Below are 27,912 nucleotides of genomic sequence, written 5' to 3'. Positions count from 1 at the left end.
TCAGTATGAAGCAGTATAAGTAAAAATTTTCCTTTGCACAAAATACTCATATCAATTCCTGCAGGACTGTGAGGGGCCCAAGACCACCATACAAAAAAGGGAACTGAAGAAGACATTTCTTTGGGGTTCCAGTGAAATATTTTCTGCCTTAAATGGGAGGAGAGATGAATAGTTTTTTTAACTCTAGTTTGAGGCAAAGTTTGTATGACATAATTCTCTGAACTACAGAAGAGCATAACTGTAGCTCATAGTTCTCTTGTGATTATATTTACTTGTCCATGAGAAAGTTATGATTCCATAAATTAAAAACAATAGCTTGCTAAAAGTATATTCGTTTTTCTAAAATATTATTGGGACTTTTTTTCTGCCTTACTATCCATTAGCAAAAGAGAGTATCTGAGATAAAACCTTCTTCAATTTTCACTTATTCAATGAATATTTATTGAGCGCCTACTGAGTACCAAACATGGTCCCCAGACAGTTAGCAGACCCCTACACTAATTCTTTGGTGTTTTATTCAGATGCATACTAGTGTGTTTATTAACTTGCATATATTTATTCATTCATATGTTTATCTTCCTTGGTAGACTATGAGCAACCTAAGATTGGGTGTTTGAGAGATAAAACTTTGAAATCACAATTGAAAAAAAACAATATATAAAGATGCCTTGCTTTATACATTATTTTATCAGAATTCTTATGTTCATAAAAAGATTTGATTCTAAAAACTAGACTTAGGTAAAAATTTTAACAACATAACTACTATCATAGTATTAAAGACTGGGGGTTCTCCATGAGCTAACAAGGAAGGCTGCAGCTTATGGAACATGGTATTTGTCTGAAATAAACCTATAAGAGAATGAACTTTGGGTAGAAAATGAGAATTTGACCCTCCCTGGACTACAAAAATCAATAGACTAAAAAGCAGGTGGCTACACCCAAAGTGAGCTTAAAGATTTTTGGTATTTCATTTACTGGAGGACATCAGAATTCTTTTTGTAAGAAATATATTCTTTTTGAGGTTCTATTTTGACTTATATTTATATACCTAGAAGAACCTTTCAGTTACGGCATAGCCTGTAAAAAAAACAAAACAACAACAAAAGCAAAAGGTCAGAGAAAGGGGTTCACTGTCCAAATAGAAAACAAAAAAAAATTAAACATAAGATTTCATAGTTTTTCAGCCAAGGCAGCCAAATATACACTGGAAAAGGCAGACTCTCTACTGGTCTCCCTTATTGGGCCATATGATAAGGAAAACTGGAAATCTGGCTCTCTCTGACTGCAATACTCATCGCTGTTTTATTTAACATGAGACTGGGAACTTCTAGCTGGATAGACTTCTAAGCTCAAATTCTGACAATCCTGAGCAGGAAGGTGAGGCTTATCTCAGAGAAGGGGGAGAAAATAAAATCAACAGACAGTCAAATGTTTTAGTGGTTATGGCAGACTATATAGAGACCAATTCTAAAGCATTTGGAATGAATTAAAAAATAAAGAGAAAACGATTCAGTAATGTCTCTCAAAACAGGAGGATTTTTGTTAGGTGGACAAATGAGTTCTTGCTTCTGATAGAAAAACATAATGAGAACAGACAGCCTAAATGACTTTAAAAAAAATTAAATTAAACAAATCATTCAAATACGAGAGAGCTGGACTTCTCTGAGCCACTGATGATTCAAACCAGCTCTGGCATCCTCATCAGAATGTATAAGAAAGACTGATGGCAATTACATTGCTGAAGAAAAGAAATTATAGACTAGTGGGCTGAAAAAGAAGAACAACATCCAGCTATGAGTCAGCAAGATCATAGAGAACAATTTAAATGACCAAAAGAGAAAGAATGCCCACAGCTCAGGAGTATTCCTAACCCAGGGGAAATCTGAAAATACTTGCCTTCCTCAAACATGTTTGTCAACAAGAATCTCTCTCCATATTAGTCAAAGAAAATCGGAGCCCAGAAACGAGGAAATGATCAAACCAATCCGCAAACAATTGTACACATGATAGGTAATGCACGGGGTACTTCCATGAATGTATTATATATTCTGAGGAATGACAAACTGGACGTGAACTTGGTCCTTAACAATACAAACTAGTCAAGGGCGAGGGCATGTCTGCCCACAGAATACATCAAGCATCCATTACAGTGACCTGTGAGGTCAGCTTCAGCTCACACATTCCTGGTGCCTGGTCCATGCACAGTATCTACTAAAGCCGCAGGAACGGTTATAAGCTAAACAATAAATATAAGGCAACAATGAACAATCCAAATGTGTCCTCCTAGCACAGAAAGAGGCAGTTTTGTGTGGCTGAATGTTTCAGGTGCTTCAGAAAGGGACTGCTCGCTCATGTCCTTGAAACCACAGTCCTGGTCACAGTGGGCAGTGTTTTTTGTACAAATCAGGAGCGGAAAAACATATGAGTATGCAACCAAATCACTGCAACTAAAAAAAGAAAGCCACAGAATAATTTTGGTGATATTGTACTTGTTCTGGGGGTTGCCATGGAAATCTGGGAGCTAAGCGACTTCACTTTCCATATTTACCAAGTGGCTCTGCTCACTCTAGTGACAACCCCACCACACAACAAGAGGCAGGGTCTCTGTTTATCACAGAACCCAGAAGCAAGGCCAGGAACGCACATGCAGAGCCAAGCCAAATTCACATGTCTTGGCAGGCCTGAACATGCCTGGCCCACTGAATACACAGAGCTGAAGAATAAATATGAAACGCAGACCTTCGACATCACTCTGGGGGAGGTTTCCCACCACTCATGGGTGTCTGTCAGAATACAGGCTAACATGTCATCTTTGCATGATGTCTGAGACTAGCTGTCAAAAAGAAGAGGGACAATGACTGTCCTTCTGCAGCATCTCATGATGCCTCATAGAGCCCAAAGGAGGGAACTCTTTCTCCACACAATCAAAAAAGGGAAAAAAGGGAGGTGCCAGATGGACAGAAGTTTCGTAAAGACCCTGGGCTTTATGCAAAAAATACTAAAGCAAAAGCAGAATACCCAGAGGCTTTCCTGTGCTGTGGTAGCGAGAGAGAGAGGTACTTTCTCCTGCTTGTTAAGAGTTTTGCAATGAAGTCTGTAATGTATCATCTTGACAAGATAGGATGATAATAGGGTGGCAGCTTAATGAATTTTGCAATAAAAAATAATGGTGCACAGCAATTTCTGAGTTTACCATCCCTGGGAAACACTCAAGTACACGGGAAGCTGGGAATCAGACTTTCTGAAGCAGTTTCCCCCCTCGCCTGTAGCTTTTGCTCTTGGTTATAGCAGCGTGCCAAAGCCACATTAAAATCTGAGGTGGTCAGATTTCAGGCTGACTCAGCCTCAGTCCCTATAACAATAATCTTAAAAAGCAGTCTGGGCAATGTGTTGGAACACATGAAAACAGTTTGGGCAATGTTTTCAAAAAATAATCTTACAAAGTAGTTTGGGCTGTGATGGGCTAAAACAGTGAGTTGATCAGTAAAAAATCTAGTCAATCTGTTATTTTGACCATAGGACACAGTACATGGTATTACAACTCGTGGCAAGTTGTCTTCAGCAAAACCACCACTGATTTGGGTCCTGTGTGGACTGACTTATTCTCTCCCCGTGGCACTCATAATAACCCTTTTTTTTGCAAAGGGAAAGAATGCCAATAAAACCGGATTTCAAAAGAGAATGGGGAAGTCATTGTGGCTGGCCTAGGGTTGAAATGACTCACAAGTACGAGAGACATGGAAGCACAATGGGGACACCGGGCCCCGAAACAACAGAATTTCAAAACCCACAACGTACAAATGAGCCTCTAATTAACGGCTGAACAGGGAGGTGGATGATGAGATTAAGGAATTTAGCCCTCTTTTCTACCTAAGAACTTGTTAATACTTTTGAGTTAGGACACTCGCCTTTTAATCTATGGTACCCCAATAGCTGAGGGAGTCCACATATACACTGCTTATACTATTGTTCATTAGAAAGAAGAAAATTATGTACTTACTTGTTTTTACACCACAACTCACTGCAAGATGGGGTTTTTTTTATCGTAAATGAAATGTACAATCAGGGGGGTTTGTTTTTAATAACGTAAAAATTAGCCGATGCATAATAAATATGCATTCCTGTTCAACTTAGAAAGTACAGAAAAGCATATAAATATCCTACATGTATTTTGGTGTGTAAACATCCAGTCAGTTTTCCATACATAGATATATACACACACACACACACACACACACACACACACACACACATATGTGTGTGTGTGTGTGTGTGTGTATATATATTTTTTTCTTTTAACGAAGTGGGATAACGTCATACCTAATGTGCTACCTGCTTTGTTCACTTAATGATAACGCCACAGATATGAGCCTCTATGAATATGCTTTTTTCATTTAATGATCTATCTTGAACTTTTTTTCCTGCCATTAGTTTTCCAAGGCATCGCTTTTTAATGGCCACATCAACTATGCAGTTTTGTCATACATGGTAACCACACATAATTAAGCCAAGAGCCACATGACACCTTCTAGTCCGTGTGACAATAGGAATCCATGTGGATAAACATGTCATCTGCCAAGACAAACAGGTGTGTCCAGAGCGCCTAGGATCAGCAGCGGCAACCTGAGAAACCGCATAGGCTGCAGCTCCGTCTGCTCAGGGAAAGGCATTATGTACGCCTTTGAATAGTATGAATTCCCAGTTATTTTTCAACGAGGAAGACACACATGAGAAGTATATGGGCTGAATACTCAACGTCTCACTGGGCCTGTCTGGGAGAAGGTCCAGGGTGAACTAACTGAACTAAAAGAATTAATCAGAACTGTAATCCCAGCAGCTAGTTAACATGATCCCTGTAAAACGAAGCCCAAGAACCCATTCCCAGCCCCATCAACACCGGACAACTCCTCCCGGGCTGCTGAGGTATTTGCATTCAAGCATCACAAGGGCTCTCACTGGGGCCAAGGCGACTCTGCATCACCCTCCCTCACTGGGAATCTGCCTGCAAGGCTCCAGCGGGGAACACTTTCTTAGTCAAACGTAAGGTAAAGCTATAACCTGGGGATAAGCATCATAATTGTAGCTAATATTTATTAAGTGCTTACTATGTTCTAGACCCAGTGTCAAGTACTGTACATGCACTGCTTCACTTAACCATGGTAATTACCCTCCAGGAAAGTTATTACTGGTGATTGATTTGACAGATGAGAGAAACGGAGGTGCAGGAAAGGCAAGTAATGTCCTCCAGCTCTCAGAGCTGGTAGGTGATCGAGATGGTACTGAAATGACGCAGTCGGACTGCGGAGTTCCTGTTTTCAACCACCACGCCAGGCTGCCCCAAATCCTGACAGACCATCACTGAGATGTTCTGGTAATGACAGAAGGAAGATAAGCAGCCTTCATGGTCGGTCTCACCCGCCCCCCAAGCCAGCGTCAGCACCACCAGGGCACTAAAAATACAGACGCCTGGGCGCCAGCCAAGACCTCCTGATTCAGAATGTGCCAGGGAGGAGGCCAGGCATCTGTATTTTTAACAAGCTTCCTACATGATTCTAATGCACACCCAAGTCTAAGAACCACTGTTCCAAGAAACACATTTCAACACCTTGGTGTAAGAACTAAAAATTTGGGACAACGTCAGTGACAAAATGTCACCTTGCAGGTTCTTAAAAGAAACCTAAAAGGTACCAGACCTGGTTGCTGGTTCCCTCTGATTCTTCTGGCTCTGCTTTCTACAGTTGTCCGGAAAAAGTACAGCTTGTCAGTTGGTACCTTTCACCTAGATATATCAGTCCAATTTCTGCTGTATGATGTACCTGTGTGCAAACTTTCAACAGTCATCTCTTTTCTTAACCACGCATGTGGCAGCGCAGGTGAAAAACCTGCATAGTTGGTCCTAGATTTGAAGGGGCGGCTGCCGTGTGTGCTGCCTGCCAAGGCGCATAGTGAGGAACCCATTCAATATAGTGCAGCTGACCCCAGGGCAGTGCTGCAAGCGAGGCAGATGGCTTTGTCGCTACTGTAACCCAGCCTAGCATGGCTTTCACATCTGTGGCTCAGGAGCTGACAGAGGCGCCCTTCTGGAGACCACGTGGCATGGGCAAGGGAGATCGCCTGGTAGAAATTACCCCCCTGCCATTTGTCAGTTGTGTGACTAACTTTTTCAGCCTCACTTTGTTTATTTGTCTGTAAAATGTAGACAACGAGAACCTACTTCATGGGGTGATTATCAATTGTGAGGGTGAGATGATAATGGGCATAGTAGGTTGCCTGACAAGTTAGTTGAGCCATAATAATTTTTATTTTTATTGTTGCTTTTATTAAATGATGATCTAATTTGGCTTGGACTTAAGGTTCTTTGTCAAATGCATCCCTTTATCCTTCCACATTAGCCCCTCAGCTCTTGATAAGCAGGTCCCTAGACGAACGAAAGAAACTTTAAAGCTCAAGTTCCTAAGTGGAAGCGGAAACAGTTTTCCCTTGGAAATCAGGTTGGGTTTGCAGGCTAGGTCACAAAAGCACCCAGAACCATGTCTCCTCTAGAACAGTCCCACAAGTTGGAACTGGAAGGGAAAACAATGCTTTGAGGTCAGAATGACTGAGTTCAAATCTACTTTGTTGCTGTGTGACCCTGAGTACATTATTTAATATAAATGTTATTTTCCTCCAAGTGTAAAATAGAGACAGTACCTGTGTCATCTAATTGTAAAGATTAAATGAGATGTTGCCATGCACAGTGCCTAGCACAAGAAATCACTTGAGGGCCGGCCGAGTGGCTCAGTTGGTTAAGAGTTGGTTTGAGAGCGTGAGCTCTGAGCAACAGGGCCGCCGGTTCGGATCCCACAGGGGCCAGTGACGCTGAGCCCGAGCTGAGCTGCCGCTGAGCTGCCAACAGGTAGCAGGATGGCTTAGCTGGTGTAACAAAATTGCCTGTTCGATGGTGGGCTACGCCCACCCGCAACTAAGACTGAACTCAGCACCTTGAGCTGAGCTGCTGCCCAGATGGCTCAGTGGATAGAGCGTGTGCTCTTAACAACAAGGCTGCTGGTTTGACTCCCACATGGGATGGTGGCTATGCCCACCCACAACTAAGATTGAACACAGCACCTTGAGTTTAGAGGCCACAAGCTGCTGACGGGAAGCCAGATGGCGACTGGCGCCCTCCACAACGAAGACTGAAAAACAACAACTTGGCTGGTACCCTTCCCCAATTTCCCAACACTGTTACCCTCCCCCAATTCTCCATTGAATTTTAAAAAAACAAAGAAAAGAAATCGCTTGATAAAATATGTAGCCATATATATTAGACATATAAATAAAAAGTCAGTTTCTACGGGAAAACGGTTTCCAAGTTCAGTTTGAGAACATACCTTCGCACAGTCCTCTCCTCGGTGCTAGAAACGAGCGCTCCCCATGGCTACGTACAGAGAGACTCTCGCTGTGCTCCCTCCGCTAAGCACTCCTGACTATCCTCCTGTCCTTTGGGCCAAGCTGCGACCCTCATTTCCTTTACTGTTTTTCTCAAACTTCCCCCTTTCAGAAAATCTTCCTTGACCAGCTACAGACCACTTGGATATCTAGTCCCTTCCTCACTACAATATTCAGTGGTTTCCAAATGATTTGCGTTTGTTGCTATGATGGTTTCTACATCCTGCATTTCCCCCATCATTTCCTTTGTTCTTTCCCATGTTTTGATCTCAGAGACTTACCCCCATTTCATTCCTAGCCCCACGTATCTATGAGGAGCCGCATGCTGCCTTGTGACTGATCGAAGTCTCAGCACAGAGCATGAGAAGGCACCCAGCTCCTCATTCTGGGAAGAGGCCACTGCCGGCCTAAAGACAACGTTACCTTTATGGAGAAAGAAAAAAGCCACCTGGCGAAGACTCCACCACCACTCCTAGATTAAAGTGGGAGAGTCTTACGCAGGTGCCTGGGCACCTAACTGGTCTACCGACACAGGAGAAAAAAACTCCTGGAAAGTAAGACACACAACCAACATGTCAGTTATTTCCATAAGCCTGAAGAGCAGATGCAAAGACAGAGCACTGAGCCTATGAGCTCGGAAGGTGACTCTCGGGAGTTTTCTAAGAAGAGGGAGGCAAGCGACAATCTGAGGCCAAGAGTACTGGCACAGATTCACCTATGAGAGAAAAGAGTGGGCTCCGGCTTCTGTACAGAGCAGGGGTGCTGCAGAGGTGGGAGCAATACATGTGATGACAGTGACAATGGCAGTATCCAAGTGAGCTACTCTGGGAGTGTCAGGCCCTTTAAGCATCTCAACTAGGAATTAAAGAGAGGGCTGACCAACGAAATACAGAGAAAGTATTGAACTGCATGCACATCAATGAGAAGAAAAAGCATAACTGAACTCAAAAGAGATCAGGCACACAGACAGAAGAGGAAATGAGGTGCTGAGAAATATCATGCCAGCTCTGAAGGCAGAGGGCAGGTATGTGTAGCTGTACGTGTGTGCGCGCGCGCGCGCGCGAGCACAATTCCTCTAACAAGATATGTCCTCTGTGGCAAGAGCCTGAAGAAAAGCAAGGTCACATCAGACCTGGACGGGTGTCACAGTGTCCCAAAGTGCACAGCATGAAATTGACAGATGGACACGGAGCGTCTGCAACAATATAAACAACCAACTGACAACATCTGAACCCAATTCTAACCAGGTGGACAAGAGAAACTTGGGTTTGTGTATGAACAGTTAAGAGGAAAAAACTGAGTTAGTTAAAAATTCAGAGCACAGTCTGTGGACTCCAAACTGTGACGTCCATTCCACAAGCAGGACACAAGATGATTCTAAGGCTGGATGTGGATGAACATTCTTTATCTTAATGGTTACATATTTATTTAAATTATATTAGAGAATAGTACCGTGAGACCATCAAACTCATGTTTTTAGAGGTTTCACTAAGTAGGAATAGGTGATGTAACGAAGTGAGTTGCTTGAAAATCAATATAAAGAAATGCTTTAAACAAACAACAGTGCATGAGTTATGTGCTTGTGGCTCAAAGAGTAAATGAAGGTTTATGCAAATGATTCAAGTTTGGGAAGTACTGAGTTAGGTATAGAAAGAGGCCTCCAATTGGAAAACATCGTTATTCTAGAATACACAATTACTATTATGGAATTCATATAATTATTACAGAAATACAACCCCCCCCCCAACAAATTACCTGCAGGGTCTTTATCTATACTTTAATCCCAAAGAATAAACTCAGCAAAGTGCTTTGATAAAGTAGTCTTCTTTTGTCTATAGACCAAAGGAAAGGGTAAGGTGTGTGAACAATCTTCCAGGCTCCCCTAACACTGATGGGTGGCTAGATTACAAACTATGAGGACTAGTGCCGGCAGAACCTTCCAGCTCCTGGCGCAGTCTTCCTCACAGCATGAACACCCCCCCTCCTGCTATGGTGCTTTCCAAGCCAGCTCCAATATCATTCAAGTTTCCCAGAAAAAAGGGCGTTTCCAAACCAAACCATAAAAAATGTATGTATAAACACACACCTATATATTTTTCAATGAAGATGTTTCTACTGAAATGTTTCTTCTCTGAGGAAGGGGGGAAGCTAAGCTCCCCACAAATATCCAAGCAGGTGGAGGTTTCAGTCCTGTTTCCAGGGAGCAGAGGGAAGTGATACTGCTTCACCCTCTTCCTGTCTTCCACCCTCCCTCCCAGACGGGAACACGGCAGCTTGTTCTGCAGCTTAGGCAGGTCTGCTTTCACACATCCTTAACTTTCATCCTCTGCCTGTGTGATAAAATTAATCTTGGGCAAAGATCTAATTGATTTTCTCCTAATCTCCATCTTCTTTCTCATATGCTCCTAGAGTATGCTTTCAGACCTGTTCCAAAACGGCTTCTGCTTCAGGCTCATCACAAACTCGGCACTATTTTAAGCTTAGAAAAATTCACCAGTACTGTCTGATCTGTCCCAGTCTGCACTGTGCACGCTCAGTACAAAACATTAGGTGACCGCGGCTCTCCTGGAAACCTGAGAAGCCTATCACACCGCAGCCCAATGTCTTGTTTGTGGCAGCTGTGGGTGAGGTCAGGTCTGTTGCCAGCATTCCCTGGTATGTGTGGAGGGGCCCAGGCCACGAGGAGACCACGAGCAGTGAGAATGACCCAAGTCACATATTCAAGAAGAATACAGGCTATATCATTTGAAGGGAAGCCAATCCCGGTACAGGGTCAGCCCTAAAATTGTGTATATCCGTTGACCTAGAAATCCTTCCAGGAATTTATCTTAAGGAAATGATCATGAATGTAATCAGATTTAGCTACAAAGATCATAATAGTAGCTTTACTCATAAATGCAAAATATCTGAGACACTCAAATAGTGTGGAATACACCGAGGTGCAACCATATTATCAAATACTATGATATCTTTAAAAGTGTGATATTCTGGGGGTGGTGAAGGCCATGAGGTTTTTGTTTGTTTGTTTGTTTGTTTGTTTGTTTGTTTTAGCTGAGCCATCCTGCCACCTGTTGGCAGCTCAGTGGCTGCTCAGCTTGGGCCGGGGATTGAACCGCTGTTGCTCAGAGCTCAAACTCTTGAGTGAGCTCTTAACCAACTGAGCCACTCGGCCAGCCCAGGCCATTAGTTTTGAAAGGCAAGGGGCCAAACATCATTTTTTTGTAACAAAGAGAGAAAGATGCCACCTTGATAAGGAGCCTCTTCTCTTGAAGGCAAAGTGGGTCATTTTTCTGCCCTTGGGCCTTTATTGTACCTCACGGAGATTGGTAGTAGTGGTAATAACAGTGGTGGGGGTGGTGGTGGTGGTGGTGGAGGAGTAGTGGAGTAGTATAGTAATAGTAGGGTAGTAGTAATGTAGTAGTGTAGTAGTGTAGCAGCAGTAGTGATGTAGTGGCAATAGTGTAGTAGTAGTGTGGCAGTACTAGTAGTATTGTAGCAGCAGCAGCAATGCTAGTAGCAGCAGCAGTAATAGTAGTAGTAATACCACCCCTCCCAGCAGGAAATGAGCACTTACTCGGCACCGGTTCCATGTGAAGTACTTTAGTTCTCACCACAGCCCTGTGAGGTAGTAAGTGTTAGCAGCCCAGTTTCCCAGAAGGGGAGACCGAGGCCCTACAGCTTAGATGACCTGCCCAGTCACAGAGCCGGTGAGGCGGAACTTGCGCCCAGGCCATCTGGTGCCAGCATATCCCCCCACGTCTCTGAAGGGCCACATGTCTACCAGAGCAGTTATGCGCCGACCTGCCATTATCTCTCTGATCACCTGTCGGCTTCCCTTACTTGGTTGTGAGCTCCTTGAAGACAAGGTCGTATTTTTATACTCCTCGTCTGTGGCAGACAGCCTGTAAATGTCAGCTGTGTGAATGAGCCAGCCTTGGTATCTGCATGGGATTAAATAATCACTAATAATAATAATAATAGCAGCAGCTTTCAGCAGTCAGCCCCTGTCATGTTTGGGCCTTGTGCCAGATGCTTAAATGCATAACTTTGTTTAATCATCACGGCTTCCCTATGAGGTATTATCCCTACTTTACAGATGAGCAAACCGAGGCCGAGAGAAAGTAAAAGTTTGCCATGTGTTGCTGCTGACACAGGAGCCCGGGTCTGACAGACTTCAGGCAGAGCAGGAGCCCTCGACTCCTGTCAACTCCTATCTAATGCTCTCCTCACGAATGCTAAACAAAACCGGGTAGTTTAGGGCACCGTGGCCTGATCAATGCAAAGAACTCAGAAATCCTGAGATGAAAAAAAGATTTGACACAATCGCTTGATTGCACTGCTATTAGGAACAAGGAGAGGATTATTCTGTGATTAATTCATTAATTAATTTCACATATTTATGAGGTGTCCACTCCATGCCAGGCCCTGTGAGAGGTGGAGCAGAAGGACGAGCAAAACAAGGTCCTGCCTTCACAGACTCACACTGCAGTGGGGCATGTGACTCGCACTAATAAGCATCTAATTACAGACTGAGGAAAGGAAAGGATGTCTGAGCTGAGCTTTCATTGTGCAGAGGAGGGAGAGAGAGGCTCAGCTGTTTGCCGGCAGGAGATCTGGCAAGAGAATCCTGCACAGCGAGTGGCCCTGGCCTTTCTTTCTCAGCAATACTGCTTCCTGTCCTATTAGGGTTACATAGCCACAGCACCCCCGGGAGGGCACCATGCTACCCAGTCCTCAAGGACACAAAAGGCGGCAGCCCACAGAGGGAGGCTGGAGGTGTGCCCCCTGGGCAGCCAGGAGGCGGCATGGCAGGTCCCTTGAGCATTGCATTGGCCCCGAGCAGCGGGACTCACGTTTCTCTGTTGACTGGACAGCGTGGAAGAGCGTCAGGGGCCTCTCGCTGCAGGACGGGGGCTTGGAGTCACCGCTCTTCTTCCGAGACAGGTGCAGCTGGGCGTTGGTGAGAGGCATATCAGGCACGGTGTTAAATATCTGCAAGTAAAATTTCACACAACGGTTACATGCTGCCACAAACTGGGGGGAGAACACAGGCCGAACCAGTACAACTGAAAGCTTGGTGGTGGCTAAGAATCCGCAAGAAAAAGACTTGAAAAGACCTCCAGTGTTTGCTTGGGACTTTATTTTAAATATCTCCAGGAACTGGCATTAAACATTCTCCTTCGCAAGCGCATCCCAGAGTTGGGTAACCATTTACTTCCACTGCTAACCCCTTTCGGCTATACTTCCCACTCATCTTCTTTTTGTCGTTGTTTTCATGGGAAATGGAAAGGAGCTGTGCTAAATATAAGCCATTGTCTGTTAACAGAACTTAAAGTTTTGTGACCACCTTTGTCCAGAACCAATTAATTAAAATCCTTTTACTTTTCCTCATTATTTCTATTTCCCAGTTCTTAATGTTTGCTTCACAATTTCTCAGAATGTGAAACATACATTTAAATAGCCCTCCAAAAGGAAGCCTGGGGCAGGGCACCATTTCCTAGTCCTCCACCGTCATCAAAGGGGGCATCCTTTCTATTTCGGCAGCTCTGTATTATCTTTGATGCTGAGCATTTTTTTTTTTCTTTCTTATTTGAAAGGGGGAGGAGGGAAGGGCTTCTTTTTTCCCTTCTGATGATAAAAGTAACATATAAATACTACAGGCAATTTGAAAAAAAGCATCAAGAAGAAAACAGAAAAAGTCTCCCAATTCCAGTACTTAGAGATAGCCACTGTGAGCATTTGAGGTTTGTTTTTTTTAAATGAACTTTTATCTTTTAAGCTTTTATTTATTTTTTTTAAAAGAAAAAATCCCAAGGTAAAAAATGTGAAGAACATGATAGACAAAAATCATGACAACTATCTTTTTCTACATGTGTAGCAGAATCATTATAATAGCTACCACTTATATGGCACTTACAATGATTACAGGAGCCATCGTTCAATGTTGGCTCCCAAGGGACCAGTCACCGCTTGTGTTTACAGGTAGCTCTCTGTTCTCAGTGACTTTGAGCAACAGGTACTGTCCTCACCATTTATAATGAAGGCCTGAGGCAGAGAGGTCAAGCTGCCACTATCATAGATATAATTAGAGCTGATCACTTAGAAAGAAACCTATGTCCCTAGATTTTCTAGATTCCTTTTTAAATGCATATAACAACAACACTCATTCATTCAATCAAGAAAGATCTCTTGAGCAGCTACTTTATGCCAGGCACTCTGAGTATAACAGTGTGTAAGGTAAACATGTTCTCTGGGGTTAGAGTTTGTATTCAGTAGCTGTGATTTACTGATTGCCACGCCAGGCCCTGGGGTAAGTACTTTGTATGAATTATCTCACATAATGTTAAAACATACTTTTCCATTTTGAGGATTATATTCTCTATACAGGATTGTATCTATACATTTCATTTAACATTATATTGTAATATTTCCCCCTTCATCAAAAAAATTTTCAAACATGATTCTTAATGGTTGCATAACACCTCTACTACATTGTCAATACTTATCGATCCACTCATTATCATCTTACTCTTTGGAGCTAACCTCCTTCTAGATTTTCTCTTTCCCGACAATCATGAGTAACAAGAGGGTGGCGGAGGCACCCCACTCTCTTCAGCTATGGGTGGCCCCCCAGACACATCAGAGCCTTTCTCATGGCCCTCTCTCCTCTGTGCATTCATTTAAAAGCAGAACTCAGAAGCTGACAATATAGGAAGCAAAGTCATAAGAATGATAAAAATTTCAGCCAAAACAGCTGCTCTCTATGGGTTGGCAGGTCCTTGGGCTCCAATGATGCCAGGCAGCTGGTGAAGTCCGTCTTGCTCCCAAACACAGCTGTCTGAAAACAGCATTATCATATTTTCTCTAGGGGACTGAATTTTCAACAAAATAAACTGAATTGCTACATAGCTGAGTTTCACTGGGGCAAGGGGGTAAGGGGACTTAGAGTGAAAACAACAAAAACCTCCTGATCTCCAGAGGAGTTGGCACCCCTAAAAATAAGGACTGGTGCTACGCATGTCCCCAATCTCTTTTTGGGTATCTGCAAGGGGAGAGAAAAGAAATCATGGTGGTTGTTGCACTCAAGGACCACAGCCGTGGTTGCTCCCAGGTCACAGCCTAACTGCGCACCATTATCACTGACATTTATTTAAACATTGCTCCTACAGGTGAGTGTTTGAACCTGCCAGGTACTGTGCTAGGTACTTCATATGACTTATCTCTAAGCCATACGCCAACTCAACATAGTAAGTAGAGTGGCCACTCTATGACCAGAGATTTGCTGACCTGTCACACTGCTACACAGGAGGGGGCTGGGACAGGTACCTTAGGGCTGAAGTTTAATACCGGCAGGCTTCACGTCTTCGGCAGTCATTATTCGTTCAGTTCATCTTTTCCAGCCAATCTTCACTACAGAGGTCAGTGCCCCTAAGCCCACAAGTACAGAGTTCTATAAGTAACGGTGTCTCTTAGCACCACTCTGCAGCACGCCTAAAGTGCCATGTTCAGCAATCCCTACCTAAAAACACGTGAAGATGAATTCAGGCTGTGCTAGGCCTGCAGGCCCTATGCCTGGTGGCCCAGGTTTTGTCTCTCTTTTCCTAATGAGTTACTGAGAATGAGAGCCTTGCCCCAATACAATGGGAACAAAGATAATGTTTCATTTCAATTGTCACCAAACATGTGAGCGCTTATGCTTTCCTAAAAACTGTCACAAATGCTGGAGAACCAAAGAAGAGTAAGTTGTGAGGAAGGAGTGTGGATGTAGACAGATGCGTGAAAAATTGCTTCCAAAACAATGTTTACACACAGCCGAGCAGGAAGAGGCATGAGGCCACATGAGATTTTTATTTCATTGGCTGTTCCCTCTAAGACAAAAACTATTCGAGCATCCTGGGATCAGTTCTAGAAGGAGATTTTGCGGTGGGCGAGGACTGCAGTCCCGAAGGTTAGTTCTCTGGGTCTCCCCACGAGCCAAGCGCAGGCTTTTAAGGGCTTTGGGGAGGCTGTTCTCAGGGTCAGATGCAATAATGTGCAAGTGAGCCCGCTGCAAAATGTGAAGTGCCAGACACGGGACTGTCACCACTATTATGACATACTTTTCTAAGGTGCAAGGGCGCCCTTTTAAATCAGACCAAGTCAGAGCAGACGACACAGGCTTTCATCAGGGAGTCTGGGAAATCACTCCCCAAATGACTGTTGTTCATTCAACTCTGAACTTGAACGCATGCATATTGTTTAAAGGCTGCTTATTGTCTGGCCACTTTCTAGCCAGGCCAAGAGTTTCACCTCTGGACTAAAAGCTCCCGATGGAATTCTGAAAAGAATCTGAATTATTCATAATTTCTTTGGTTATTCCAATTCTAGTTTGTTTGGAAGAGATGATTTCAAGAGAATCAAATGAAGTTTCCTGCATCCTGCTAGGAAGAATTGCTGTACAAATGACCCTGCTGAACGATGCACGAGTAAGCTCATACAATCTATGAGAAGTGAGTTTATGCAGCTCTTCCGTGTGGCTGGAACAGTCTACTCACTTCACAGAGACTTTCCAAATTAACACAAAAGGGGCGGGGGATTTGTTCTATGCCCCATGTGCCCTGTTAATTCTGCCCAAACTTACAAATTAATTATGACTTAGGAATGCTTTAGAAACAGAAGTTACTAGGAAGACGGTAAGCCTTCTAGAAGCAAGCTACTGGGGAATAAGGCTGTAAAATAAAAATATAACTCTGGATAACACTTCCAAGTGTCCCCAATTTCAAGCTTCCTATAGGTGGAATTAGCAGACCCATAAACCCCAAGCAACTGTTTCCCGGGAAGCCATGCAAGAGAGGTCGGGTGGTGGGGGTGGGGGGGCCTCTGCCGTCAATCAGCCCTGGGCTGCGTCCTGCTTCTGTTTACTCCATGGGCGACAACTACAGCTGCAGTGACCTCACCGTCATTGCCACTGGCATCACTGTCACATCGCCACAAAAAATACAAGAAAGAAATTTACAGTCATGTGGGTAGAAAGCAAACAGGCTTCGGAGCTAGACAGACTTGGGTTCAACTTGGGCAAGCATCTTAACCCCTCTGAGCCCGTTTCCCTTGTGCAAATGGGAATCGAACATCTGCCTCACAGAGCTACTGAAAAGATCATGCACATAAAATGATTGGCACAGACTATGACCAAGAGCAAGCCGGAGGTAGGGGTTGTATAAAAGACAATAAAAATAACCCCAATCGGTTGAGTGCTTATCATGTTAAGTTATTTACATGGATTATCTCATCATCTTACTCACAACAACCCTACAAAGGAGGTACTATTATTCTTGCCATCTTGTGGGCGAGGAAACTGAGGTTTACTGAGAGTTACAGACTAGTCCAAGGTCACAGAAATGAATACAGCTGGGCTGGGATATAGACTGAATGACTGCCTGGGTCTTAACCACGTGTGGTCTTTATACCTATTGTTAATTTGAGGACAAAATGAAAAGACTGTAAGTCTTAGAGTCCGATGAATCTGATTTTATCACTTACCAGCTCTGTGACTTTGAGCCAGTTACATAACTGGCCTTCAGGTGCCTCACCTGTAAAAACCCCCAGGGCTGTGGTGAGACCAAAGCACCTAATACAGTTTGATGCTCAGTGTTCAAGAGACATTACTGCATTCACTAAAAATGCATAAGAAGGGAAATAACTGGAGACTCAACAATGAATTATTTGCTGTCAGGGCATGAGGATTTAATTTATAAGTGCAAATTTAATTACTGCTCTTTGCAAAACATCAATCGTCACTGCTTACAGCAATGTTCGAATTTGCTGTTCTTTTCCCCTTGCATTGTCTAAAAACAATCCAAATTTTACTGCCCCCCCCGGCCCATCTTCATACTGTATACCACTGACCCTGGTGGCATTTGTTCTTAGCCATGTCACATACACATTTTTACACCTCTTGCAATCCCATCCATCACATGCTCCTACAATTTACAAGGATCAGGGAGCCTCCCTGTAATGTGTGTGGTGTACTCTTTATTATGTGCTGTGATTTTTATGGGAGGAAAATTAGCTCATGATGAAGAGTTCCTGGTCTATAACTGCAAAGTAGCTCTGAGACAATAAATCAACGACAGGGGCCTGGGGATTAAAAGGCAAAACAGAAGCCTTTTCTATGAGAGAAGAGACTGGGCATTTTCCTGAGACACTAATTCATCGGGGTCCCAAGTAACAATGGGTAGTAACAAGTATGGGCTTGTTTAATCTCAGGAGTGTCTGATGTGGGTGTGGAGGGCTAGAACTACTGAGCAGGGCTCACACACTGCCTGCTCTTTCTCATGACAGGCTGTGGAGGAGGACGGCTTGTGGCCTGAGAAGCCATAAACCCAGTGCCTTTCCTCTGGAAAACCAGGCGAATCTTAGCAGGGCTCATTTATTGCAACAGCTAAGAAGCCAAGTTCAGAGGCTGCAGCTACACAGAGGGTTTTTAAGGACAGTTGGAAGTCTGATGTCCTGTTGATATCAGCATTTTGGCAGAAGGATCAACAATTTGGAAAGCAGTTTGGGGAGTTTTATTAAAAATCCCTCAAAAGGAACCAGTGCTATTTGGTTAACGGCCTGGGTGATGAATGGGATACTGTAATTGTCCCTATCTCCAGAAAGATTCTATTTCCTGTTATCCTTATTGACTGAGAATAGGATCAAATATAACAAAACTCCAGCCTTATTTGAGTAACATTAAAGGAGCTTCACAATTCAAACAATGACTGGTTTACCTAGGGCTTACTGAGGGGGAACATACATGTTAAGATGCACAACCTTATCGCATTCACAAAGGGTAACTTGCAAAGTATTTGACACTAAAAAAGGAAAAAAGGTCTATGAACAGAAGCATTCCAGCCCAGTATACAAGTAAATTTAGCTTCTTTCTAAACCTAACATGGAGAGGACCAAAAAGATTATACTCAGGAACCAATGGAAGTAAAGGTAACAAAAAATAAAAATCAATGAATGAATGAAAATAGCCATGACCGTAAGATACAAGATTAGTTCCCAAGCAGGCAACAGCACCAGGGATTCTCTCAATGTAGTAAAGCATCCAGGCATGCATCCTCCTCCTCATATTTATTATTATTATTATTATTATTATTAATTTTGCCTATCAGCAGCTGCTTGAAATATCAAGGAAATCAAATACAACTGCCAACATTTGTCAGTTGCTAGGAATTGTTCAAATCAATTGCATTTCATTAACTGATGTACATTTCATGCACAAACCCCAACACTAGTACAATGGATTTCAATGCCACCAACATTTTGGTGAGGGCAGATCAGGCACTTCGGTGGGCCCTAACCAACTCTCATCACAACAACTGCATTGAGAGACACTGCCATTTTAATGGGGCTGCAAAGACCTGGTGCTTATCCTAGGCGTTAGGTGGGTTCATCCAAGGTTGCTAGTTCTTCCCCTTGACATACAAGATTGTAAGTTAATATATGTTTAAAAAGGGCATGGATCTTTGGGCATTTCTAAGAATGAACAGCTCCAGGATGAACACTCCTGCCTCTTCCAAACAAACTGATGAACTGAGAAAAGAATCATGATAACTTATTTATTTTATAAAATATCAACAGGCATTAAAAGGGGGCAATACTAAAAATAAAAAAAGCGGGGGGGGGGCAATACTGATAAAAACATGTGGCACACGGGTACGTATGGACAGCACATCCTGCTTCATGGCAGAAACCCTTCCAAGTACCACAGCCAAAAGAATTATCATGGACTGTTACAGAACAAGTGAGTCCAGGCCTACTGTTTTATGTTGGAACTTCACAGGAAGATGTAAGACACACACACACACACACACACACACACACACACACGTATTATTGACTGAGATTTCACGTTTAACCGAAACTATGAGGAGGCAGTTTGTTTTCTTGAAATGGTTGTTCTTCCCAGACATCCACATTTTTCAGTCACTGGCAAGCTAACCTTTACAAAAGGAAAAACCCTGTAAGAAACAGCAGAATTTCTGGGCTTTGGCGTATCTTAAACAGTGGCGGCATTCAACATTTTGTTTACAATCTTAACTAGGAGCATATAAATATTGGTAACTTCCACTGCAAGCCCAAGCATTGGCTTACTTGATGTTTTTAGACTCGGGGTGATAAGCTGTGAGTTGGGGAAAGATTCTGTCCATACAGAAAGAGAAATTTTAAATAATTGATCATTACCTTAAAGCAAGCATGGAAAGAGCCAAAACATTTGCCCTACGAACTTCCAACTTTGAAACGTGACTACAGGTAAACAGAGCCAGAATCTTAAAGTTTGTTCTTCTTTAGCTCCCATATAATCCAAGTACAGCGCAGGGTGTGGAATCATTGATGGGAAATGATGCCATGAGCTAGCACATCCCTTTAGGAAGTCTGGCCAGAAGAACCAAGAAAAGCCATTCGTGTCCATCTAGGCTGTAGGTCAAAGATTACACTCTCTAAGATTTTTTTATATATAGTTACAAGTTTACAACCGTATGGTCAACTCTATTGTTTTGTTATTTAACAAGTGGTTTTGATGTCAACAATCTGAGTACAATTTGGTTCAGCTTCCTGGGATGTCTTTCTAAATTGCTGATGTAATCATTTCACCCCTCTGCTTGGAAACCTCTGAGAGCTCCGATTTCCCTAGCTTTCAAGACCCTTGACAAATGGGTGAATTCCAGCTGTTTGGCATCCTCTCCCACCACTTGCTAACACATAACCCACAGTTCTTTCACAGCCATGTCATTTTAAAATACACAAATCAATTGATGTTGATTAACTGATTAATGTTCCCCAGGAAGCCTCCTGTCTCCACTCTTTCTCTGCCTAGAAAACGTCTATGTATCCGTCAGAGTCCATACAAGCAGAATTAAATATTTCTCCTCAGTGTGCCATACACTTTATTCATCTTCCTGCATGTCACTTAGCACCCTATATTATGGTTAGTTATACCCTGATAAAATAGGAGGGCCTTGGGAAGAAAAGGTTCCATCTTATTTATATTTGGCCAATAGTAGATGCTCAACAAACATTTATTATATTGAATAGAGATAACTAGAGTAGATTTTAACAGCTTGGCTTCCAAAAGCAGTCCTAAATTCAACCCTTGTTTCTCTCCTAACAAGCTGTTTCTTTAACTTTCTGGACTTCAGGTTCACAATTTGTAAAACGGAGCACAAAATATTGACCTTCCAGTATTGCTATGAGAATGAAATGAGATGATGGATATACAGCTGCTTAGCACAGTATCTCAAGAACATTAAGCTACAAGTAAAAGTTAACTATTACTATATTTAATATTGTTACTTCTAGACTATGTACATTGAAAAGATCCATTACCTCAGTAGTGTATTACCACTAAATCAGTGGTAATACTGATCCACTAAATCAGTGGTGTATTACCAACATGGAAAAAGGAAGATCACCATGAGCCCCCAAACCAGATCTTCTGGCTTTTTCCTCTCTGCTTCCACTTACTCTGGGAAGTTTATTTCCTACCACTGTTCCAAACACTGCTCCCCTTCCCAGGTCTATTGGGGGAGGTGAAGGACAGTTTCTGGGGCATCACAGCAGGGTAAGTATGTGGTTAGCGAGCTTCATCTGATCAAACTGAAGGTCTGTGTGACACGTCACTAAAGACTGTGAAGATGGAGGTACAGGTGGCTTCTCTGAGAAAAAGAAAGAGATGCTCAGTGGGGGGTGTTTCTGGGCAAACAGGTGATGTCTTGAGGGTGTGCAGGATGTGCCAGTGACAACTTAACTGGCATATCCTCAGTTTTAACCCTTGGGGCTGAATATCTAGTTTTGATCCTTATTAAACAAGGAGTGGAGAGAAAAGATAGGGAGGGAAGGCGAGAAGGGAGAGAGGGGAAACAGAAAAGACCGTATGCTTTAAACAGTTAAAACATCGAAGGCTTTTTCCTTCTCTTGAAAAAAAGATGTTTAATCAGGTAAAAGAAGCCAAATTTTCTGGCTAGAAAGTATCCCCTTCCCTCCCCTAGCTCTCTTTAAGATATGGATTTTGGTTTTTTGTTTTTTTGGTTTTTTTTTTAGCTGAGCCATCGTGCCACCTGTTGGCAGCTCAGCGGCAGCTCAGCTCGGGCCGGGCATTGAACCGCTGTTGCTCAGAGCTTGCACTCTTGCATGAGCTCTTAACCAAATGAGCCACTCGGCCAACCCCAAGATATGGATTTTAAAGACAAAGATGTTTTTCCGGTTTTAGACACTGATGTGTTAGTTCTGCATACTGAGGCTTACAAAGCGTACTGAGGACTGAACTTGTCACTGCCCACAATGTTTGCTGCCCCCTGGGTGTGTAAGAAATGGCAATGCTGAGGAGAAAGGGAGGAAGAGCCGTTTCTATAATACAAGACATACTGAGGAGGTGCCTGTGTTCTGCACAAGCCACTCATAAGAAAGCAGAGCCTTCTCCAACGTGAACCACATGCAAACCCGCCAGTGCTGGGGAGTGGGGCATGAAGGCAGGCTGACTGCAAAGATGGCAGTCCACAACTCCGCCTCTCCAGGGGTGGGTCTATTTCCTGCCCCTTCAATCTGGCTGCACTTGTAACTTGCTTTGACCAACAGAATGTGGCTGAAGTGACACTGTCTGTTCAGTAGACCTTAAGAGGCCTTACGGCTTCTGCGTTTGCTCTCTTGGAAGTTTGGCCCAAGCTGCATGATGAGCAATCACCCGGAGACAGAGGGAGGCATGCAGAAAAGGATCAGGTGTCCCAGCCAATAGCTAGGACCAAGGTCCCAGACATACGGAGTTAGGCCATTCTGGATCCTCCAGTCATCGTCAACCCCCATCCCTCTGACCCCCTGCTGATACCACATGGGAAATACATGAGCCCTCCCGAGAATTGTGAGCAAAAATAAAAGCATTGCTGTTTTAAGTCACTAGGTTTGGAGATGATTTGACATGCAGCAATAGACAACTGAAATATGCATCTTGTAGTTCTCTCTCCCTCTCCCTCCTCCTCTCCCCTCCCCTCCCCCCCTCCGTCCCTCCCTCCCTCTGGCACCAATAGCAAGTTGCCTGGGTTTCTACAACCTCTTTCAGTGCTGTTTCCTACTTATTCCTGGGTCCCTCCCACTTTTATGCCAAGGCACAACGTAAATCACTTACGTAATGTGCTTACCAACATGAGAGAATATCATGTCAGTAACCATGGGGGACATACGAGTATATTTAAGACCTGTATTAGGGCTTGTTTCAAGCAAGAGGGCTTACGCTATCACATGCTCCTTGTTGGGGGATAGGATGAAACGATGCTGTTCAGAAGCATTTTTCTCAAGGGTGGTTTCAGGATTCTGTCTAACTTCCAACACTAAAGTTAGGAAAGTAGCTGCTCCAGGACATTTGTGTGAGAGCTTCCAGAAAATTATGGCCAAGACCAAGAGAGTGCTCATTAAATATTGTTACGTAAGATCTCAATATCATGGCTTTTAAAGAACAAGTCTCTGACAATATTTATCTGAGGACATAAACACGCTCCAGATTTGATGGCTGAAGTTAAGTTTTACGGGCAGCAAGTCCAAAGCATGGTCTCCAGAAAGTCAGGGCCCGGGACACGGCCACGGTGCTTGGCTTCCTGTGAGGTGAACGTCATGGCTTCCCAAGGAGGCTGAGGCAGCAGCTGCTCGCTTGACACCAGACCGGGCCAGAAGCCACATTTTAAAAGGGGTCAAGCTGCCTTATTTTAAGCTGTTTTTACCAGAGAGGCAAACCTGATGAACAGTAAGGACTTTCTCCCCAGAATAATGTACATATGTAGGTCTTCGGTGTAACGCTGGCCTGTCATGGACCCCAGATCAAAAACCTCCATCAGGCCTGCATTCTAGCTCCCTCAGGCCTGGAGACCCACAGTCTAGAGCAGCCTTCCCCCCGTGACTGCTTTCACCCACACTCCTTCATTTGCTCCCACTGTGATTCCCACTCTCTAGCATAGACGAATGAAAAAGAACATACAATGAAGCACTGCAATACTCTACATATGCACCTCCCCAAATCCACAGCAGCAAGTATCACTGGGTACAATTCACCCAACTAGGTGGATAGTCTCACCCGTTCTTGCCCATATACTTACGGGCCTGGCCATGCATTTCATATTTCATTTCTATTTCTACATCTTGTGCCCAAGGCAGGATGGCTGCTTGTTTACCCAAGTTTCAATATTGTTATTAGCAGCATCCGGTCCTTTTTCCTGTCATGCTACTTTCAAATATGTTTTCAAATATGCTTTGAAAGCCCAAGGACACCAAAAACAGTTACAACTCAAAAGCCGTGAGATGCTGCCAGCTATCAGCTCAAATGGGCTCTGTAGGGACATGAAACATAATCAAACTGCTTACTCCTTAGAGATCTGTCTCAACATTTATTTTATTTAAGAAAAGATTAAGTTGTAAAATATACTATTTTGGGAGGGCGCAGATGTGATATTCGAGGATGGACTTAAGCTTTATTTTTAGAGACTTCTGTTGAGACTGCTAAAAACAATGGTTGATGCTTATTGTACCTTACCATACACCAGATTCTCGGCTAAGTCCTTTACACAAATCACCTCATTTAATCTTCACAACAAACCAACTGAAGGAATGTGACAGGGTGGCTAGTTGGTCACCAAACTTGCTTCCCTTTCCTCTGAACACATAAGTTGCTTTTTTCAGCCTCCCTTGCAGTTAAATGTGGCCATGTGACTAAGTTCTGGCCAATAGGATGTGGAAGAACATAAGGAAAGCATCTCTGGGCTTGGCCCATACAGTCTTAACCAGTCTTCTCTGCTCTCTCATTTCCTCCACCAACTGTTTGATCGCAGAGCTCTGCAGAGCAGAAGGCAGAGCTACAAGATCGGGGGAACCTGGGTGGCTCAATCGCGGCACAGGATGCCACCCTCCAATACCCACGGTGAACTGTTATGTGACCAAGAGATAAACGTCTATTATCTGTGTCACTGATATTTTGGGGTTGTTTGTTACAGTTGTTAGTCTATACTGAAAGTACTTTTATGAGCATAGAGAGGCTAAGTAATCTGCTGAAGGTCACACAGCTAGTAAGAAGGGTAGCAGATTGGAATTGAAGTGGTTTGTTTTTAGAAATCATGTTATTAACTGCTATTCAATTATATCCCCTTTTCACAAGTTCATTTTTAGCATACATAATGAACTTCTCCTATACCTGATGCACTGTATTTGAGGAAGGTGGTTGGAAGGAGGGCCAAAATTTAAGATAAAGAGAGAAGGTAATTTCTTCAAATAAATAATTTGATTTCTATATCTCTTTATTAACCACGTAAGAGGGAGGCCATACTGCTTAGACACCTTTACAGGATACCTCTGTTACTCTGTGAAAGTTTATATTCCGAGGTTCTTTAGTAGTTATTAATGCCCCGTCACAGCATACCCTCAAAACCTAATGGCTTAGAACATATTAGTTCTCCCTGTTTCTGTGGCTCGGACTCAGGGTCCCTTATGAGGCTGTACTCAAGGTGGCAGGTGGGGCTGCATCATCTGAAGGCCTGACCAGGGCTGGGAGATTCACTTCCAAAGCAGCTCACTCACATGGCTAGCAAGTTGGTGTGGCCGCTGGCAGGAAGCCTCACTCCCTCCCCACGGGGCTGTGGGGTTGCCCTCACAACATGGTGCCTTGCTTCCCCCAGAGTGAGCAAGTCCAGAAATCAAGGCAAGTGCTACAAAGTCTTTAATGACTAGTTTCTTTTGTAATATCCTACTGACCACACTGGGATCAATATTGGGACCCCTCATTCACAGTTGGCGTGGACTCCACAAGGGAGGGAACACCAGGAGACAAGCGTCACAGAGAGCCATTCTGGAGGCGAGCTATCACCACAGCCCATTCACTCACCCAACACATAAGCACTGGGAACAAAGCAGTGAACAAAACAGACAAAACTCCCTGCTTTCGTGAAGCATAAACTCTAGTGGAGGTAAAAAAGGCAATAGAGCTGATCAGTAAGTACATTATGTAATATGCTAGAAAGTGGTAAGTGCTATGGAGAGAGAGAAAGCAGGGTCAAGGGGAGGGGCCATGCTGGAGGTTGGGGCTATTTGCAGTTGTTTTTTTTGTGTGTGTGTGTTTTTTCTCATTCTCGACCAAAACTTTAATTTACAACTTTAATATACAATGTGAAGTGCATAATGTCTTGACAGTCTCATCTGGTTCTTGTAAAGAGTTGAGTCTGCACTTTCAGTCCTCATCATCAGGAAGGATACCTAATTCTTCATCAGTCCACTGGGAAGGATCTGGATATGAAAAGTGACCCTGGTGACATCATTAAAAAAAAAAAAAAAAGTCAAGAATCTATACTCCACACAATCACATTTAAAAAGAAATGTTGGAACAGGAAAAAAAAATGTCATAAGACTCATATACACGGCCCTTGACATACCACAGTAACAAATTCTACTACTTCAACTACTTGATGGTCCAACTGTTCTTCAGTCTGCTCAACGTAAGCTGTGGCCTGCACTTGAAAAGCCTGCCTGTTCTAAAGTTCCCAACCTGAGCCAGGATTTGAGAATGTGTTTGTGATGGAGGGCAGCAGGGATGGAGGCAAGAGATATCAAAGATACCCCACATCTCAACAATGTCGTGAAGCCCTGGCAAAACACAATGACTTGTCTCAAATTGTCCTGTCATTCCTGCTGGGAGATCTAGGAGCATCAGGTGGCCTCATTCATCTTCGACCCTGACCTAAGGCTGCACTATCGTCTCAGCTGACCTACAGTGAGATAGGTGTCTCCATGCTGCCAGCTCCTTACTGGGCAACAAGGGCACAGAGAAGTTCTTAGAGAAACGGGCTATTGATCAACCTGATGCTTCTAAAGCTGGTACGCTGTTTAAATGTAACATGTTTTTCCTACCCTAAAAACAAAACCAAATTTACTAAAATTCAAGGTATTCTGCATCAACAGGCACAGATTTTAGTGGCTTAACGCCGTCATCTCCTACTAGAGAACAGGGTCTGTACAAATGTGATAAAAGCTCAGTTGAGGCTAATGATGTGTTAGAAAGTCACCAGTAACTAACTTCCCTCCTCACAACAAATTAGCCCATGTCTGTCCCACCCCAACCTGGCTGCCTTGGACTTCTGGACAGACTAGATGACATTCATCACTTAAAGGATTTAAGTGTAAAACTTAACCCACCAATGAACACCTAGTTCAGAAGGAGAAGGATTAGTTTCTAGTCTCCCTCCAAATATGGCAAACTAACAGAAACGTTAAGACATGGACCACCTCCATGTGCATCCTTGAGTTCGAAAGGTGAGACATAGTAAGTTTCATTACCTACAGGATTCCTGCACACACACAGGACAACATGGTGAAGGGACATAACAGTTGTCCCCCCTTGTCCATGTGGGATAGGTTTCAAGTCCCCTAGTGGATGGCTAAAATTAAGGCTACTACTAATCCCTACAAATACCCTTTTTCCTATACATACTCGTACATACCTTTTCACTTAAAGGAAGCACTTTACAGCTTCTCTGTGGCATATCCCAATTGCCAGCATCACTACTCTTGCATTTTGGGGCTGTTATTAAGTAAAATAGTGGTGACTTGAACACAAGCACTGTGATACTCTGACAGTCGCTCTGATAACCAAGATGGCTGCTAAGTGATTAACAGACAGGAAGTGTATATATACAGCGTGGAGACGCTGGACAAAGGGATGGTTCACATCCCGGCTGATATGGAGCGAGACAGTGTGAGATTTCATCACACTACTCAGAATGGTGCACAATTTAAAACACATGAACTGTTTATTTCTGGAATTCTCCATTTAATATTTTTGGACCAAGGTTAACCCGTATAACTAAAACCGAGGAAAGTAAAACCACGGGTAAGGGAGGGGACTACTGTATCCAGATAGAAAAACAGTCCACAAACAGACAAAAAAAAAAAAAAAAAGCTAAACAATTACTATTTCTCCCTCCCCCCACCCCCAGAAAAGAGAATGTTCCACACGCACCAGCACAGCATCCGAGTCATGCCAGAAGCGCCAGAGGATCCAGAACCACATGGTTCCGCTGAAGAACTCGGCCTGGATCACCTGGGACCTGGTGAGCTGGGGGAACTGTCGGTACCGGGGCCCAATGTGCACACCGCCACCAGCATGACGGACTCCTCCGCCTCCAGCCTCGCGGGCGCAGAGGCCTCTGAAGAGGCGGCCTCCACCGCGAAAACGCGCCAGCCGCGTCAGAGCAGACATGCCAGCCCACATCCGTGCAGTGGTCCCCAGGCCCCGCCCCCGCCTCTATTTGCAGTTTTAAATAGACAGATCTAGGTAGGCCTCACTGAGAAGGCTTCAAAGAGGCGAGGAAGCATGTCGTGTAGGTATATGGAGGGACAGTGTTCCAGGCACTGGGAACAGCAACTGCAAAGGCCTTGAGGTGGGAATGGGTGCCGTATGTGAAAAACGGCAACTAAGTAAAAAAATGTGGG

General features: G+C 43.6%; 2 protein-coding genes across 6 annotated transcripts in view; both read right to left on the bottom strand.

Annotated features, from left to right (window-relative positions):
• Positions 1-27,912, bottom strand: part of ARHGAP26 (Rho GTPase activating protein 26) — a 426,643-nt gene that overhangs the window by 80,289 nt on the left and 318,442 nt on the right. For all 5 annotated transcript variants that reach the window (XM_019663136.1, XM_019663126.1, XM_019663152.1 and 2 more), the window contains exon 19: positions 12,282-12,420. In XM_019663136.1, coding sequence (XP_019518681.1) covers positions 12,282-12,420 — 139 coding nt within the window. The remainder of the gene's footprint in view (positions 1-12,281; positions 12,421-27,912) is intronic.
• LOC109393732 (NADH dehydrogenase [ubiquinone] 1 beta subcomplex subunit 2, mitochondrial-like) lies at positions 25,551-27,686 on the bottom strand. Its single transcript, XM_019663251.1, has 2 exons — positions 27,440-27,686; positions 25,551-25,729 (listed from the first exon to the last, which is right to left on the bottom strand). Exons 1-2 carry the CDS (start codon positions 27,677-27,679, stop codon positions 25,655-25,657), a joined length of 315 nt encoding a protein of 104 aa, XP_019518796.1. The 5' UTR covers positions 27,680-27,686; the 3' UTR covers positions 25,551-25,654.

Source organism: Hipposideros armiger, unplaced genomic scaffold (assembly GCF_001890085.2).
Source record: "Hipposideros armiger isolate ML-2016 unplaced genomic scaffold, ASM189008v1 scaffold_11, whole genome shotgun sequence".
Lineage (NCBI taxonomy): Eukaryota > Metazoa > Chordata > Mammalia > Chiroptera > Hipposideridae > Hipposideros > Hipposideros armiger.
This window is presented reverse-complemented; position numbering and strand designations above follow the sequence as displayed.

Coding starts and splice junctions, on each gene's coding strand:
- LOC109393732 (XM_019663251.1), bottom strand. CDS start 27,679: ATGTCTGCTCTGACGCGGCTGGCGCGTTTTCGCGGTGGAGGCCGCCTC. Junction 25,730..27,439: donor ATGACTCGGATGCTGTGCTG/GTGCGTGTGGAA, acceptor TGATGTCACCAG/GGTCACTTTTCATATCCAGA.